This window comes from Leopardus geoffroyi, chromosome C1 (genome assembly GCF_018350155.1).
Source record: "Leopardus geoffroyi isolate Oge1 chromosome C1, O.geoffroyi_Oge1_pat1.0, whole genome shotgun sequence".
In the NCBI taxonomy this organism is placed as follows: domain Eukaryota; kingdom Metazoa; phylum Chordata; class Mammalia; order Carnivora; family Felidae; genus Leopardus; species Leopardus geoffroyi.
Window position 1 is genome coordinate 202,844,138 of NC_059328.1, and position 15,584 is coordinate 202,859,721.

The window sequence follows — 15,584 nt, forward strand, 5'->3', positions numbered from 1 at the left end:
GAACAATAATAACTTCCCTTTTCCCCTTCCCCTAGCTCCCGGAAATTATCATTCTACTTTTTGTTTCTATAAAGTGTCTATTTGAGTAACTCATATAAGTGGAATCCTACAATATTTGTCCCTTTGGGTCTGACTGACTTCACTTAGCATGATGTTTTCAAGCCTCATCCATATTATAGCTTGTGCCAGAATTTCATTCCTTTTTAAGGCTGAATAATATTCCATTGTGTGGATATGTCACATTTTGTTTATTCATCTGTTGATGGGCATTTGGGCTATTGCTGCCTTTTGACTATTGTGGAAAATGTTGCTATGAACGTTTGCCAAATATCTGTTTAAACCTGTGCTTTCAATATAACCAGGATATTGACATTGACACAATCCACCGATCTTTGTCAGATTTCCTGTTTTGTTTTTACTCATTTTTACTCATTTGTGCATGTGTGTGTATGTGTGTGTGTGTGTGGTTAAGTTCTATACAATTTTATACGTGTGTGGGTTTGTATAACCACCACCAAGGTCACGATACTTGAACAGTCCCACCATCGAAACTATCCTTCAAATTACCCTTTCATAATCACATCCACTTCCCTCTCTACCCTCCACCACACCCACCGGCGGCCCCTAATCTGACATTCACTTCCAAAACTCTTATTGCAAAACTGGTTTATAAATGGAACAATACAGTATGTAACCTTTTGAGATAGACCTCTTTCACTGATTTGATTTCCTGGAAATCCATCCAAGTAATTGTATCAATAGTTTGTTTCTTTTATTGTTAAATTGTAATCCACGGTTTGTCCTGAAGTTAGTTTAACTATTCTCCTGTTGAAGGACATCTGGGCTAATTCTAGTTTCTGACTATTACAAATAAAGCTACAATTCATATGCCAGTTTTTGTATGAACATAAGTTTTAGTTTTGCTGGGAAAAATGCCCAAGAGTATATTCTATCCTATAGATATACCATAGTTTGGTCAACCATTCACCTGTTGAAGAACAATGTGGGTTACTTCCAGTTTGGGCTATTATAAATAAAGCTGCTATAAAAATTTGTGTGCAGATTTAAGTGTGAACATAAATCATTTCTCTGGGGAAAAACGTCCAGGAGTGCAATTGCTAGATCATATGACAGTTATATCTTTAGTTTTTTTTAAGTTTATTTATTTTTGAGAGAGAGAGAGAGAGAGAGAATCCTAAGCAAGCTCCATGCTGTCAGTGCAGAACCCGTCATGGGACTCGAACTCACCAACCGTGAGATCGTGACCTGAGCCGAGATCAAGAGTCAGACGCTTAACCAACTGAGTCACCTAGGCACCCCACATCTTTAGTTTTTTAAGAGAGTCCCAAACTACTTCCAGAGTGGCTGTACCATTTTACATTCCAGCCAGAAATCTATAAGTGATATAGTTTTTCCACGTCCTTGGCAATATTTGGTGTTGTGATTTTTTATTTTAACCACTCTGATAAGAGCATAGCGATATCTCATCATGATTCTAATTTGCCTTTCCCTAATGGCTAATGATGCTGAATATCTTTCCATGGGTTTGTTTGCCATCTGTATATCCATCCTATTTGGTGAAATGTCTGTTCATGATTTTTGCCCATTTCTACTTGGATTGCTTGGCTTTTCACTGTTGAGATTTTTTTTAATGTTTGTTTGTTTGTTTGTTTGTTTGTTTTGAAAGAGAGAGAGAGAGAGAGAGAGAGAGAACGAGTGGGAGAGGAACAGAGACAGAGAGGGAGAGAGAGAATCCCAGGCTCCACACTCTCAGCCCAGAGCTCAACATGGAGCTTGATCTCACAAATTGTGAGATCATGACTTGAGCAGAAATCAACAGTCAGACACTGAACCAACTGAGCCACCCAGATGGCCCTCACTATTGAGTTTTAAGAGATTTTTCTATTTCTAGATACTGGTCCTCTGTCAGATATGTGATTTGCAAATATTTTCTCTGAGTCTCTAGCTTGTCTTTTTATCTTCTTAAAAGGGTCCTTCCATGGAGCAAACATTGGTAATTTTGATGAGGTCTCATTTATCAATTTTTCCCTTTATGGGTCATGCTTTTGGTGTTGAGTGTAACAAGTCTTTGTCTCATCTTAGAGCCTGAAGATTTTCTCCTACTTTCTTTCTAAAAATTTTATAGTTTAATATTTACTTTTAAGTCTGTGGTCCATTTTGAGTGAATTGGGCTTCATGAAATCTTACCCTTCTCATGCAGGGTTTAGTATTCAGCAACAGCTCCAAAACCAAGGGGATCGCTATGTGGATTTCTGGAGCCTTAGCTCAGTAGCTTCCCACTTGCTGATAACCTGTGTAGAAGCTCTGCTCTTAACCGTTACACGATACTACCCTTCCATAAGGTGGTGGTTGTGCACAGTACTGATTGGTCATTAACCAATTATATTCACTGAGTCCTAACTATAGGTAAAACCCTGCAAAAGATACAAAGAGGAAGATATGTGTTTTAGGGCTCTTCAAAGAAACAGAACCAATAGAAAATATAGATGGATAGATAGATAATAGACAGACAGATAGATAGATAGATAATAAGGAATTGACTCATGTGAGTATAGAGGCTGAGGAGTCCCAAGATCTATAAGCTGGAGACCCAAGAGAGCCGATGGTATATGTAATTCTGTTCTGAGTCTGAAGGACTGAGAAGGAGGAGAGCCAGTGGTCTCAGTTCCTGTCCAAGCCAAGCCTAAAGGCAGGAGAAGACCAATATCCCAGTTCAAAGACAGAGAAAGCAAACTCTTCCTTACTCAGCCTTTTGTTCTGTTCAATTGGTTGGATGAGGCCCATGCTCATTAAGGAGAGAAATCTGCTTGACTCAGCCTATGGATCCCAAAAAGTTAATCTTCTCTGAAAATACCCCCAAGAACACACCCTGAAAGTTTGACCGAGTATCCAGGCACCCTGTGGCCCTGTCAGGTTGGCACATAAAATTAACCATTACAATATCCTACCCCAGCCCCAACCCCAGCCATCCCCACATGAGCCCAAGGTAGTGATTGGGAAACGTGAGAGGTGGTGATATCTTAAGCAATAGGATTGCACAGTGACAAATCTGACGTTGCTCTCTCCCGTATGACCTATCAGTCGCCCTTCTTACCGCACCCCCACTTCTCCAGCTCCTCCAAACTCCCAATCCACGAGTAGCCAGGAAATTGGATGCCAATGCCCCCATCCGACTCCCAAGCTTTGGCTAACGTGTTTGACTCAACGTGGCGATATCCTGGTTCAGGTTTGGGCCTGAGAGCTTGCACCTGTTTTCTCCGGATCCTGAGGTTTCAGACTTTGGAGTTGGAAACCCCAAAGATTGGTCTTGAATCTTCTTGGCAGAAAAGGAAGACCACAAGATAGAAGGCAGGAATGGGCATGGAAGAAGGGCCTAGGGGAGGTAAGTGGTGGTGTAGGCACAGGGACTGGCAAGGAGAAGTGATCAGGAGCTGGAAAAATCTTGCCCACCACTCACCCAGAGGTTACAGACTCATAACCCTCAAGCGGAAGCTACCCTGAAGGAATATTTTGTTTAGATTACACAATATTTTCCACTTTTTGAGCCCAGGATTCAAAAAGCCTATGTTGTGTAAAAGTCCAAATCGTCCAGCATCCTTGACAAATCAGAAGATATGGTGACACTGGCTGGACACACATCCCAGATGACAATTGGCTAGAAGTCTGTAGGCACTGCCCTCTTCAGACAGAGCATATGACCTTCGTTTTACTACAGTCTCCACCACTCCCTACTGATCCCTCCCAGCATTGAGGCTCAGTGTCGTTTGTCATCCGACACCATTTTTCTTACCCCTGTGTCTCATGGTTTGTCTTACCTGCCTGGCCTCCTTGGACACCTAATGTTTTGACCTCTTAGCTAGTCTGAGCCTTTCATTTTACACAAGAAATGAGCTCAGAGAAAGGGACGGGTCTGGTGACCATCTCAAGTGAATCGGTGGCAGACTCAGGTCCAGAATTTCTGGTGCCCCTTTCTTCCAAGGCTCTCCTTGGCCTGAATCATCAACGCATGTCCCTGTGACAGAAGACCTCAAGGTCCTCTCCTCTGAGGCATTCAATGGGAAACAGAAGCCTGGGTGGTCATCGGGACTTTGTGGCTGGGGACTCCGGACTGAAGAAAAGGGCCTGACTGCTTGTGTCTGGGCTGGGGGGTGGTTGGAGAAGGCAGTCTTGTGATCTGGATATGAATGCCCACATAGCAGGAAATGTCCTGAAATTAGAGCTAACTGGGGAGGCACAGAATTCAGGGTGCCTAGAAGGGGGCCAAAAGTGTTGTGGGCCTCGGGCCAGGAGGAGAACGAAAGTTCCTGCATTTTGGCCTAGACTCTTCCGCCACGGCTGGCCACTTCTGCCTTTGGAACGTGTTTCACAATGCCCCCTGTGTGTGAGGACAGCCTAGATCAGCTGAGGATGGAGAGGAGGGCGTGGGCTTACATAGTGACACGCACCGGCACTCAGAGAGGAGGCATGAGCTGAGTATAGGCTCAGCATCCCATTCACGCGCAGAGAGTGCCTGCGCCTGCCGTCCTCATGACAGGTGAGTAGCCCCCTCTGGGGTCAGAGGCTCCAAAGGGGGTTGGGAGTAGGGAGAGTCAGGGAGGCAAAGGAAGCCCCTTATCCCCCATGGGTGTCCCGGCCTCGACCCAATTCCGGACCCCAGCCTGGGGTTGGGCTCTTCGCATCCCCACGGGCACAGCATCCCTTTTGTCTGTCTTTTGTGTGTTCGGAGTTCCTGGAGCTTACTTGGCAGATGGAGGAGGCAGGAGTGAGGGCAAGGGACATCCATATTAGCATCAGTATGCCCTCCTCAGAGCCCAGGGTCCTCCTCTGCATCTTCTGGGGCAAGAGAGATCTGGTTCGGGAACCAATGTGCTCACATGGGAGGAGAGTAATTCTGGAAGCTCTGCTTCCCACGCATCTTCTGAAATGTTTGGTCGAGGGGTGGAGGTGAGGGACCCACGCTGGGAGTCACTGTTCACTGGGCCTCAATTACTCCACTTTGCCAGAAGGACAGAGGGAAGGAGGACACATGGCTTTAGCCCTGGGCCACCAGAAAGAAGCCAATCACTCACCGTGGCTCACTGGGGCCCTTTGCAGGTGACAGCAGCCCTCGAAGTCTAAGCAGGAGCAGCTATGGCTCCATCTCCAGCCCACCCAGCTCAGAGCCACAGAAAGAGCCTCTCAGAGCAACCTACCTGAGTGAGAAGATCCTCATCCCGGACACAGAACCGGTGGGAATGCTGGAAACTTCCTGGGGTCTCTCAGCATTGGCAGGATGCTATGGGATCCCACAGGCCGGGGCAAAGGGCTCTCCTGAAGACTGTGGGAAGCCCCTTCTAGCTCTGAGCAGCTGTGATTGACAGTGGACACTGTACCCTTTCTGTTTCTGTCCTTAGCTCTTAGCCGGGGGCCAGGGGGGCAGGGGATCTTTTTTTGTGTGTAAAAGTTATCAAGCGGCTTTCTGAATGAATCCCAGCTTTCTTATGGAGAGAAAGGGGCGACGGTGAGTTCAGGTTGGAGCCTTGAGCGTTTGTTGCAGTACTTAAAGGAAAGGACCCGGAGGAGGGCATGTGGGGAAGTGAAGGAGGCTCGAGGCTATCTTCTGGGATGCTGTCACCTCGCATTTCCAGAATCTTTAGCAGATTCTCAGGCTGCCAGGCCAAGCCTCCTAGGGGTGGGGAGACCCTAGGCTCAGTGGACAACAGAGAGGAGGGGCCATGGTTTGAGGAGGACTGGGGAACGAGCAACAAGACCCGGCACGCTTGGCCCGAAGAAAGAACCCCTTTGGGCTCTGAGGATCTGCTGAGTCAGGGCGAGCGTGAGGCAGGCTGCTGTTCAGGCGCCTGTGGGTTGCCGAATCTGACTGATGCAGAAAGTAAATCCACCATGACTCAGTAAATCCTGCTGCTTCCTCCCACCCCACGCCCTCCACTAACCCCCAGGGTGGCAGATCCAGCAATGGGGGAGTGGTGGGCAGGGCTGGCCAGCCTGGGCTGATGAGCCCAGAGGGGTTCGGCTGGGGGCTGGCCAACGTCCGGAGCTACCACCCTTACACCCAAGACCTCCTCACTTCACTCCCACCCGCAGGGCACATTCAGCCTGAGGAAGCTGTGGGCCTTCACGGGGCCTGGCTTCCTCATGAGCATCGCTTTCCTGGACCCGGGAAACATCGAGTCAGATCTTCAGGCTGGTGCCGTGGCTGGATTCAAAGTGATTGAGTCGGGGCACCATGGGGAGGAGGGGTGACCAAGCTAAGTGGGAGGAGACCCCCCCCAGCTTGCCACATCTCCCCAGAGTGGCCTACATGACTGGTGTTTGGGGGAGCGGGTATTACATTCAAATGGGCCAGAGAAGGGTCCCCAGGGCAGCCCTGCCAGAATGGGGGGTGTATGGGGGGGGATGTTGGTCTTCTCACTTCACCTCCTCCACTCTGTCCCCAAGGAGCGTCCTTGGTTAGAGGGTACCAGCAGTCTGGACTTGTCAGCCAACCCCCACCCCCCCCCCCCCCCGCCCCCAGACACACACACCAGGCTGAAGGCCTCTCCCTTCCTTCTCTCAGCTGCTCTGGGTGCTGCTGTGGGCCACGGTGTTGGGCTTGCTCTGCCAACGGCTCGCTGCCCGACTGGGTGTGGTGACAGGCAAGGACCTGGGTGAGGTCTGCCATCTCTACTACCATAAGGTGAGCCTGGTGGGCCTGGACAGGGAGCATCCACAGATCCCAAACCCCAAACAGCCATTTACAGCTTCTATGATCAAGTAAGTAAATCATCTCAAGTCGGGCATCACAAGCCCCTTTGATAGATGAGAAGACTGAGGCTTGAACGAATAGTACCCAGACTAAGAGGGCTGTTAGACATCATCTGCTCATTTTACAGGAGAGGAAATTGAAACCTGGGGAAGTGACCTGCCCAGGGTGCAAAATAGGTAGGCATTGGCTTGGGACGGTCACCGGCTGGGGTAGACACTGGGGACTTGGTCGTTGTCGGTGTCCAAGCAGGAAAACAGAGACCTGGCCATGAGATCTTTCAAAGGTATTCAATGCAGAGGTGTGGTCACAAAAGTGATGGAAGGACTGAAGGAACAAGGGAAGGAGGTATTCATCCAAGATCAGGAAGCTGCTGGGCAGCAGCCCAAGAGCCATCATTTGCTGCCTTCAGGAAGCTTGGCCGCTACTGTCAAAACAGCCACCAACGCTGGTGGAGCCCGGGAAGCCTGGTGCCCTTGATGGTGCCTGTGCCAGAAACACCACTAGAAGTAGGGGGAAAGAGTGATCCCTCCCTGCCTTTTAATCTCCCTTAATTGTTTCCTACAAAACCTAACTGGAGGCCAGCTGGCAAGGCCGACAAACATAGTTTGTGCCGGGTATGGAAAGGTCCGGGACATCAACAAATAACAATATCTGGCCCAGCCTTGATGCGGTGCTCCCTCCCCCCCACCCAGGCGCCCCGCACCCTCCTCTGGCTGACCATCGAGCTAGCCATCGTGGGCTCGGACATGCAGGAGGTCATCGGCACGGCTATCGCATTCAATCTGCTGTCAGCTGGACGGTACTGCCACCAGGAGCCCCAGCTCTTCAGCCCAGCGCTGGGGACTCGTGCTCCTTCTTCCCCAGGCCTCGTCCTTCCCCCCGTCCCCCTCACCCCCAGTCCCCTCTGACTTTAGAGCTGTTGCTCAATTTGCCCGATGGGGAACAGGGACCCAGAAACGTAAAGTGATGTCAGTCACCACGCAGACTTCAGGACTGCAGCCCCGAGCTCCCTGCCATGCTGGTCCCCCACCAGCGCCTAGTGCCATTTTCCCACCTCCAGCACACTCTCACCCCCCTCTGCCTTAGCTGCCTGGGGCCACTTGGGTCCCCGCTCCCAGGAGTCCAGATTCCACAGTGTCCTGCCTTGAGGCTGGGCTGACCCCGGCCCCTCTGGTTTCAGAATCCCACTCTGGGGCGGCGTCCTCATCACCATCGTGGACACTTTCTTCTTCCTCTTCCTTGACAACTACGGTGGGTGTGCCCCTCAATCTCCCAAGGGACTGGGTTGGGGGAACAAGTGAATGAAGAAACCAAGCTCCGCTGTACTGAGAGAAGGGCTCCCAGCTCCCTCACTCTGGCTGTGTGGCCCTGAGCAAGTTACTGAGACTTCTGTTTCTTCGCCTATAACGCGGGGACAATAAGAGCACAGACCTCACCGGCTGTGGCGAGAACTCACTGAGGCAATATATACGTTAAGCACTTGGCACAGTGCCTGAAACTTGCTCAAGATAGTAGCCATTAATAATTGCTTCTGTTACAATTTTTGTCATTTTTCTCGCTCTTGTTGTTCCCCTTTGCTTTCCCCCTAGGGTTGCGCAAGCTGGAAGCCTTTTTTGGATTCCTTATTACAGTTATGGCCTTGACCTTCGGCTATGAGGTGGGAAGCCAAAGCCTCCATACCCTCCACCAAGGCTGTTCCTCGGGGCTCCTCGAGAAGCCCCCTAGCGGCCAGGGTCAGGGTGGATGGTGGGAATGGCTGCACGTGGCGTGGCTGGCCTAAGGAGGCTCCTCCCCACAGTACGTGGTGGCCCGTCCAGCCCAGGTAGCGCTCCTCCGGGACCTGCTCCTGCCCTCGTGCTCCGGCTGCGGCAGTCCTGAGCTGCTGCAGGCCGTGGGCATCGTTGGAGCCATCATCATGCCCCACAACATCTACCTGCACTCGGCCTTAGTCAAGGTGAGCAGAGGGAAGAGGAGGGATGTCTGCTCCTTCAGCCACGCTCGGGTGGCCTCCAAACTTGGAGCCCCGCCCCTTTGGCTCCTGCCTTCCGGATTCAGGCGGGAAGGGAATCATTCTCTATGTATTCAGAATGTAGTAATAGAGCATCTACTATGCGTGGGAAAAGGGGGTCAATGATGAAAAGGCAGACAAGCCATCTGCCTTTCTAGGGCTTGCATTTCTAGTCGGGGCGGGGGGGACAGATCATGAGCAAGTAAACAGATAAAGGAAAGAATTACGGGGGCCCTGGGTGGTCCGTTAAAAGTCTGACTCTTGATCTCCGCTGGGGTCGTGATGTCACGGTTTGTGAATTCCGGCCCCACCTCCGGCGCTGCCCTGACAGACCGGAGCCTGCTTGGGATTCTCTCTCCCTGTCCCTTGGCCTCCCCCCCCCCCCCCACTTGTGGGCTTGCTCTCTCTCTCTCAAAAAAAAAAAAAAAAAATTAAAACTAAAAAATTTAAGAATTAAAAAAAAGGAAAATTATGGATTGTGAAAGGTGCTTTGAAGGAAACAAAACAGAGAAGTATGGCAGAGAAAGACTAAGGAGGGGCTCCTTTAGAAAAGGTAATCAGGAAAGGCCTTGCTAAGGAGGTAATCTTTGAGACTTGAAGGATGGGAAGGAGGATCAGAGGAGAAGATATTCCAAGCAGAGGGAGTGGTAAGTGCAAAGGCCCTGGGGCGGAAATTAACCAGGCATGCAGGAAGGGTGTCAGCTGATCAAGGCCATGACCAAACTGCCATGGAGAGGGCTTTAGAAAGAACTGGGGTTTGGAGGGAACATCAGTAGATGTGTGAGGGTGGAGAATGTCGGGGTAGCTCTGAGGAACTTTGGCTTTTCTTTCCCCTCTGACCTTTGCAGTCTAGAGAGATAGACCGGTCTCGCCGGGCAGACATCCGAGAAGCCAACATGTACTTCCTGATTGAGGCCACCATCGCCCTGTCTGTCTCCTTCTTCATCAATCTCTTTGTTGTGGCAGTCTTTGGACAGGCCTTCTACCAGCAAACCAACCAGGCTGCGGTGAGAGACACCTCCCCACACAGCCAGGGCAGGCCCCCCACACACAAGCCCTGCAGGCTTTGCTGGGGACTCCAGGCAATGCATCTAAGCCCCTGAGTGTCTGTCTGCACTTCCAACACTGGTAGGGGAGGGAGTCTGCGATCTGGCCTTTGGCTGAGACCCCTTCCCCACTCTGCTGGAGAGTCCAGCTCTCCCCTGCCCGGGGGTAGGCTCTTAGAGAGTCAGACCCACCCCAGGGCCTGCAAGGCACAGACAATCAAAGGAGGAGACTGGGAGGGCGGAGCTGAGTCTTAGAGGACCCCGCATCCCAGGTGCTCCCCAAAGGATGGACAGGATTTGTCCAGAAAACTGCAGGCAGGGCATTCTGGGAGTAGGCGCCTGCCTGAGCATGAGCAGGGAGTTGGGAATTCTCTGAGTCCTCTCTCTTGACAATCTTTATTCATTCAGCAAATAGTTACTGAGGATTTGTTATGTTATCAGGCAGTAGGGGGTAGAGCAGTCAATGATACAAAGCTCCTCCCTGGCTCTCTGGGGTTTGGGACCTGTGCCTGTCTCCTCTCCGAGTGGGTCTCTCTCACGTGGCTCTAACAGCGGTGGGGTGCTTACTGAAGGCTGAGCACTGCAGGGGACGACTGACCAAGTCTCCTGGGATTTGGGCACGGCCACTGCCTTGCTATGTGGCCTTGAAGATCAGGCCAGCCTCAGAGTTGTGGGAAGTGGGTCCCGTGTAAGAGAGAGGGGACCGTGGAGCAGCTGGACTCACTGCCAGCCAATTGTCTCTTTGTGGTAACGCCATTCCCTACAAATGCAACAGAACCCTGGAAACTGGGTTCCCGTGTGAATTCTTCTCAATTTTAGATGTCGGCAACAAATTCACATTAAAGAGAAAAAACATCTGTTAATCAAGCAAAATATATCTGGCCGGATTCGGCCTGCGGGTCGCCAGTTTTCAACCCCTGGTCAAGACCTGGCAGTCTGATTTTCTGAGACTTCACATCTCCCTCCTACTGTCCCGGTGCCCACAGTTCGACGTCTGTGCCAACAGCAGCCTCCACGACTACGCCAAGATCTTCCCCAAGAACAACCTTACAGTGGAGGTGGACATTTACCAAGGAGTAAGCGACAGGCGGAGGCGGGCAGGGAATGTAAAGATCCCGCAGGCTTCGTCGCCACGCCCACCAGGGGGGCGGAGCCTGCTCCGGGGCGGTACCACGGCTCTAACCACACCCCTCCCTGCAGGGCGTGATCCTGGGCTGTCTCTTCGGCCCGGCTGCTCTCTACATCTGGGCGGTGGGCCTCCTAGCGGCCGGACAGAGCTCCACCATGACCGGCACCTACGCGGGACAGTTTGTGATGGAGGTGGTGGGGCCTGGGGAGCGGGCCGGGGAGTCCCAGGGGTCCGAGGTCAACAGGCACACCACTTGGGCTCGGATACCAGCCTCACTGATCCTTAAAGCAGCCCAGAGGTCACTATTATAAGCCCCGCTTTACAGATGAGAAAACTGAAATGCGGAGAGGTGAAGCGACCGGCTCAAGGCAGCAGACCCAAAACTAGTAGACGCCTACCCCCCAAAAGTTTAGTCTTAAGCATTAACCCGGGGGGACCCCCCCCCATTTCTCCTCATCCATTCTCTCCACCAACTAGGGTCAGAGCCTCCCCCATTTCAGAGATGGAAAAACAGAGCGTTCCCCCTGATGCCTGATGGGCTGAGGGACGACAGAGGATCCCTCCCTTGGAATCCCTAGTCCTGCACCCACCACCAAAATGCCCACTCCACACCCCAGGGCTTCCTGAAGCTGCGCTGGTCACGCTTTGCCCGTGTGCTCCTCACTCGCTCCTGCGCCATCCTGCCCACCGTGCTCGTGGCAGTCTTCAGGGATCTGAAAGACCTGTCAGGGCTCAACGACCTGCTTAATGTGCTGCAGAGCCTGCTGGTGAGCCCGTGGTCCCTAGCCACCCCCCTCCCCCACCCCCCTGCAGAGCTAAAGAGGAACCGCAGCAATCCTTCAGAGGGACCCTTCACACACCCTCTCCCTCCCAGTCCCCCAGTGCCTTCCCACTATTCCAAACACACGTTTGCTTGTAAGGCTCACATAATCCCCATAGACATCCCAGGGGTAGGAACCACCATTGTCCCCGTTGTGCAGATTGGAAAACGAATGTACACAGTTAAGTGATCAGTGGCAGAGCTGAGATGCAAACTCAGGCAGCCTGGGACCAGAGCCCCCAAACGCTTCTCCTGCTTTGGAGCTTCACAACTCTGGAACGCTCAGAGGTGGAGAAACCTCTGAGTGATTATGGATTAGGAGACTTGTCCAAGGGCACACAGACAGAGGACGAATGGAGCCCTGCTCCACTCCTCCTTTCCTTACTGTATTCTGAGGGCCATGACCCTCAGCCCCATCCTCCTGCTTCTCCCCAGCTTCCCTTTGCTGTGCTGCCTATCCTTACATTCACCAGCATGCCAGCCCTCATGCAGGAGTTTGCCAACGGCCGGTGAGTACTCCCCACCCCAAACACCATGCTTGCAATTCTCATTTGATCCTTACAACCACCTTGAAGTGGGAATTATCATTATCCATAAGCTCATACAGGTTAAGGAAGCTGTGCAGGCTCACACAGCTAGCAAGTGTAGGGCAATAGGGCTGGAATCTGGAATCTGGGGTCGGGGGCTGCTTCTAGACCCTGAGCTCCTCACTCTCACCTCAGACTCTGCTCTTGTCAGATCCTGCCAGTGTGGAGCCTGGAGGGCCCAGGAGACAGTAGTGGGCAAGGGGTCTGCTCCAGGCCCCACAGCCCAGAGAAAGTGGCTTTGTGTATCCCCTCACTCTCCCCACCCCAGCTCCAGGCTGGCTTTGGGCAGTGGAGACAAGGAGGAGGAGATGGGGCCAGTCCTGAGCTTCCCTCCCTTCCCCCAGGCTGAGCAAGGCCATCACATCCTCCATCATGGCACTGATCTGTGCCATCAACCTCTACTTCGTGATCATCTACCTGCCCAGCCTCCCCCACCCTGCCTACTTCGTCCTTGTAGCCCTGCTGGCTGCAGTTTACCTGGGCCTCACCACCTACCTGGTACTGTAGGGCCAGAGGGTGCCTTGGGGATGGGGGAGGCGAAGAAAGGGGGCAACAGATGGAAGGCATTGGGGGAAGGGGATGCACAGGGAGGGGAGGCTTCCCAGAGGTCTTGTTCTCTCCCAGACTCATGGTCTCCCTTCCTCCAGGTCTGGACCTGTTTCCTTGCCCAAGGAGCCACCGTTCTGGCCCACAGCTCCCATCAACACTTCTTGTATGGGCTTCCTGAAGAGGAGGAGAAGGAGAGGATCTCTGGATGATCTCCCACACAGGGCCTGGCTTGGGCGTGGAATGAGTGGGGCAGACTGGCCTGCCCCGGGGGGGTGGGGGGTGTGTGTGTGTGGAGGCAACAAGATGGAGTGGGAGTTTTGGAGGCAGGCTAACCAGGCTTCCATAGAGACTTGCTGTTTCCCAGCTTGGACAAGTGATTAATCCCCAGTCTCAGTGTTCTCATCTGTAGAATGAGGACAACGCCAACCGTGTGATGGATGTAAAGCACTTTAACACAATGCCTGGCACGTGGGACTTAAAAATAATAGTAACTCCAAAAATATTTATTGTGGGCCTATAGGAGTGACCTGACAAACGGACCCATTTGGGGGCGGGACACGGGCATCAAACTGGCACTTACGATGGTCTGATTAGCTTGATGAATGCTCAATAAATGCTAGTCTACTTCTCATCCAAAGGCGCTGGAAAGTAGAAATAGGGAAAGGACAAAATCCTTGGACCAGTAGAAGAGTCCTCCCCGCCCCCCACCCCATTCGAATGTCAGTTCCTAGAGTAGCTTCAAACTAACCCACTTTTCAGGCCGTAAAACCAAGGCGCAGACTTCTCTTCAGGCGCCAGGTCATGGAACCCAAGAGTCGTGCCTCCGAGGCCCAATTCATTTGCCATTTCCCCAGGGGACTGGGCGGCCGGGACTCCCACGCCGCGCACTTAACGCTCCCTGGGTGCTGACTCCCAGCTCCCCCTAGGGGCAGGGACGGTCCCGAGCGCCCTCACTCCCTCCCGGCCCAAGAGCTGGAGGCAAGCGCTCCGACTTCGCGCCCCGGGGCTTCGGAAGGTGGGGGGGAGGCGGAGGGTGGAGGGGAGCTGTGTGGGCGGGGAACCCCCTTGGCCGCTGGGAGCCGCCCGGCACCCCTTCGCCCGGTGCAAGGGTTGCACTTTACAGACGCTCCCTGGGCTGTTTCTAGGCTCCCCCAAGTCCCTCCTCCGGCCTCGTCGGGTCCCTCTGACCACTGCCCTGGAGCTGCGGAGAGAGGTGACCAGAAGGGGCCCCCAGGCCTTTGCCCTGGGGTGAGCCTGGAGCGGGCTTTGTGCCTGGAAGCACCCTCAATTGCCCAGGGATCCGGCGGGGCAAGCTCCGCGCTCAGGTTGAGGCGCTTGTTTATGAGAAGAATTTCCTCTTTCTTAAAAGGGCAATGATGCGAGTGGGGCCCTTAAGGACGGGATGGGACAGGTCTGGCCCAATCAGAGAAACGGTCGGAGAGGGTACCTGAGCTAGAAGGCCGCTGAATCCCTCTCTGGGCTTGGTCCTGGAGAAGATGGGACCCGGGCTAGCGGAAGAGGAGGGTGGATGGGGGCAAGATAATGGAGAAAGGCGTCTTCCATACTCCTGCCCAGCGTCCTGGAAGTGTCCCCAGCTATACCTCTGCACACACTCTCCAATCAATTCACTAGGTATTAATTGGGTGTCATCCCTGCGCTAGACATGGGGGAGGGAAGCGAAGTCCCGAATTAAAGATGTCAGCCCTCCAAGAGTTCACACTCCAGTAGGGGAAGACAGCTAGGTAGATGATAACAAACCACTCTACAGGGGTGGGGGTGGGGGGTGGGGAACGAAGTGCGTGTCAGGCGCACCTGCAAAAGACAAAAAGGAGAGGCAAGGGCCGGAGAAGGTAACTCCTGGACAGGATTTATAAAGTTGAATGGGGTGGGGGGTGGGGGGCAGCCAAGGAAGAATGAACTTGCCAGGAGTGAGGACAGATGTGTGCGACCTTGTGGGGTGGGTGTTCTTGGATCTTGTGGAGCAGGCCGGGGGTGGGGGTCGCTCCAGAAAAATGAACAAGCTGGTCACCTGCATGCTTACACCTGGCATTGACAACTTGGGGGCAAGGAAAGCAGACAGAGGAGGAAACCAAAGGGTCAGCTACAGGGCTACCCTGGGCCTGAGCAAGGTGTTAGCAATGAGGTCAGGCCAAGGTCAGTCATTTCTGGGCAGGGAGGTCCCTACAAAGGGCTTCCCTCCACCCCCATAGTAGCTTTGGTCTTCCTAGGGGGAAGGAGGGGATGTTTCCTCAGCCCCTCAGGTGGGAAGGACCTGCGGTGGGCACCCTGCCTTTCTTTCTTTTTTTTTTTTTTAATTTTTTTTTTCAACGTTATTTATTTTTTTGGGACAGAGAGAGACAGAGCATGAACGGGGGAGGGGCAGAGAGAGAGGGAGACACAGAATCGGAAACAGGCTCCAGGCTCTGAGCCATCAGCCCAGAGCCTGATGCGGGGCTCGAACTCCCAGACCGCGAGATCGTGACCTGGCTGAAGTCGGACGCTTAACCGACTGCGCCACCCAGGCGCCCCCACCCTGCCTTTCTACACGGCAGGGTGCCTACCCTACTTCACTTGCCTGGGTTGGGCTCTTACCAACCCCATTTGGCAGTTGAAGAAGCCGAGGTGCTGAATAGAGAGGTCACTTGCTCACAGCTGCCAGAGAGAAACCCAGCTGAGTCC

The 15,584-nt window shown here is 52.8% G+C and overlaps 1 protein-coding gene and 1 long non-coding RNA gene across 2 annotated transcripts; one reads left to right on the top strand and one right to left on the bottom strand.

The window, feature by feature from the left end:
• The first annotated feature begins 4,416 nt into the window (after window positions 1–4,416).
• Window positions 4,417–13,542, top strand: SLC11A1 (solute carrier family 11 member 1). Its single transcript, XM_045481231.1, has 15 exons — window positions 4,417–4,555; window positions 5,116–5,249; window positions 6,106–6,228; window positions 6,578–6,697; window positions 7,459–7,565; window positions 7,947–8,017; window positions 8,356–8,423; window positions 8,565–8,720; window positions 9,623–9,781; window positions 10,807–10,896; window positions 11,021–11,140; window positions 11,567–11,716; window positions 12,205–12,278; window positions 12,701–12,854; window positions 13,004–13,542. Exons 1-15 carry the CDS (start codon window positions 4,549–4,551, stop codon window positions 13,112–13,114), a joined length of 1,644 nt encoding a protein of 547 aa, XP_045337187.1. The 5' UTR covers window positions 4,417–4,548; the 3' UTR covers window positions 13,115–13,542.
• On the bottom strand, window positions 13,388–15,195 carry LOC123599466. Its single transcript, XR_006713160.1, has 2 exons — window positions 14,353–15,195; window positions 13,388–13,546 (listed from the first exon to the last, which is right to left on the bottom strand). It is a non-coding gene; the product is annotated as an uncharacterized LOC123599466 (long non-coding RNA).
• Between the last annotated feature and the right edge of the window lie 389 nt (window positions 15,196–15,584).

Excerpts from the sequence above, each read along its gene's own strand:
- SLC11A1 (XM_045481231.1), top strand. Across the intron at positions 5,250-6,105 it reads TCATCCCGGACACAGAACCG|GGCACATTCAGCCTGAGGAA; the intron begins GTGGGAATGCTG and ends TCCCACCCGCAG. Across the intron at positions 9,782-10,806 it reads AGCAAACCAACCAGGCTGCG|TTCGACGTCTGTGCCAACAG; the intron begins GTGAGAGACACC and ends CGGTGCCCACAG.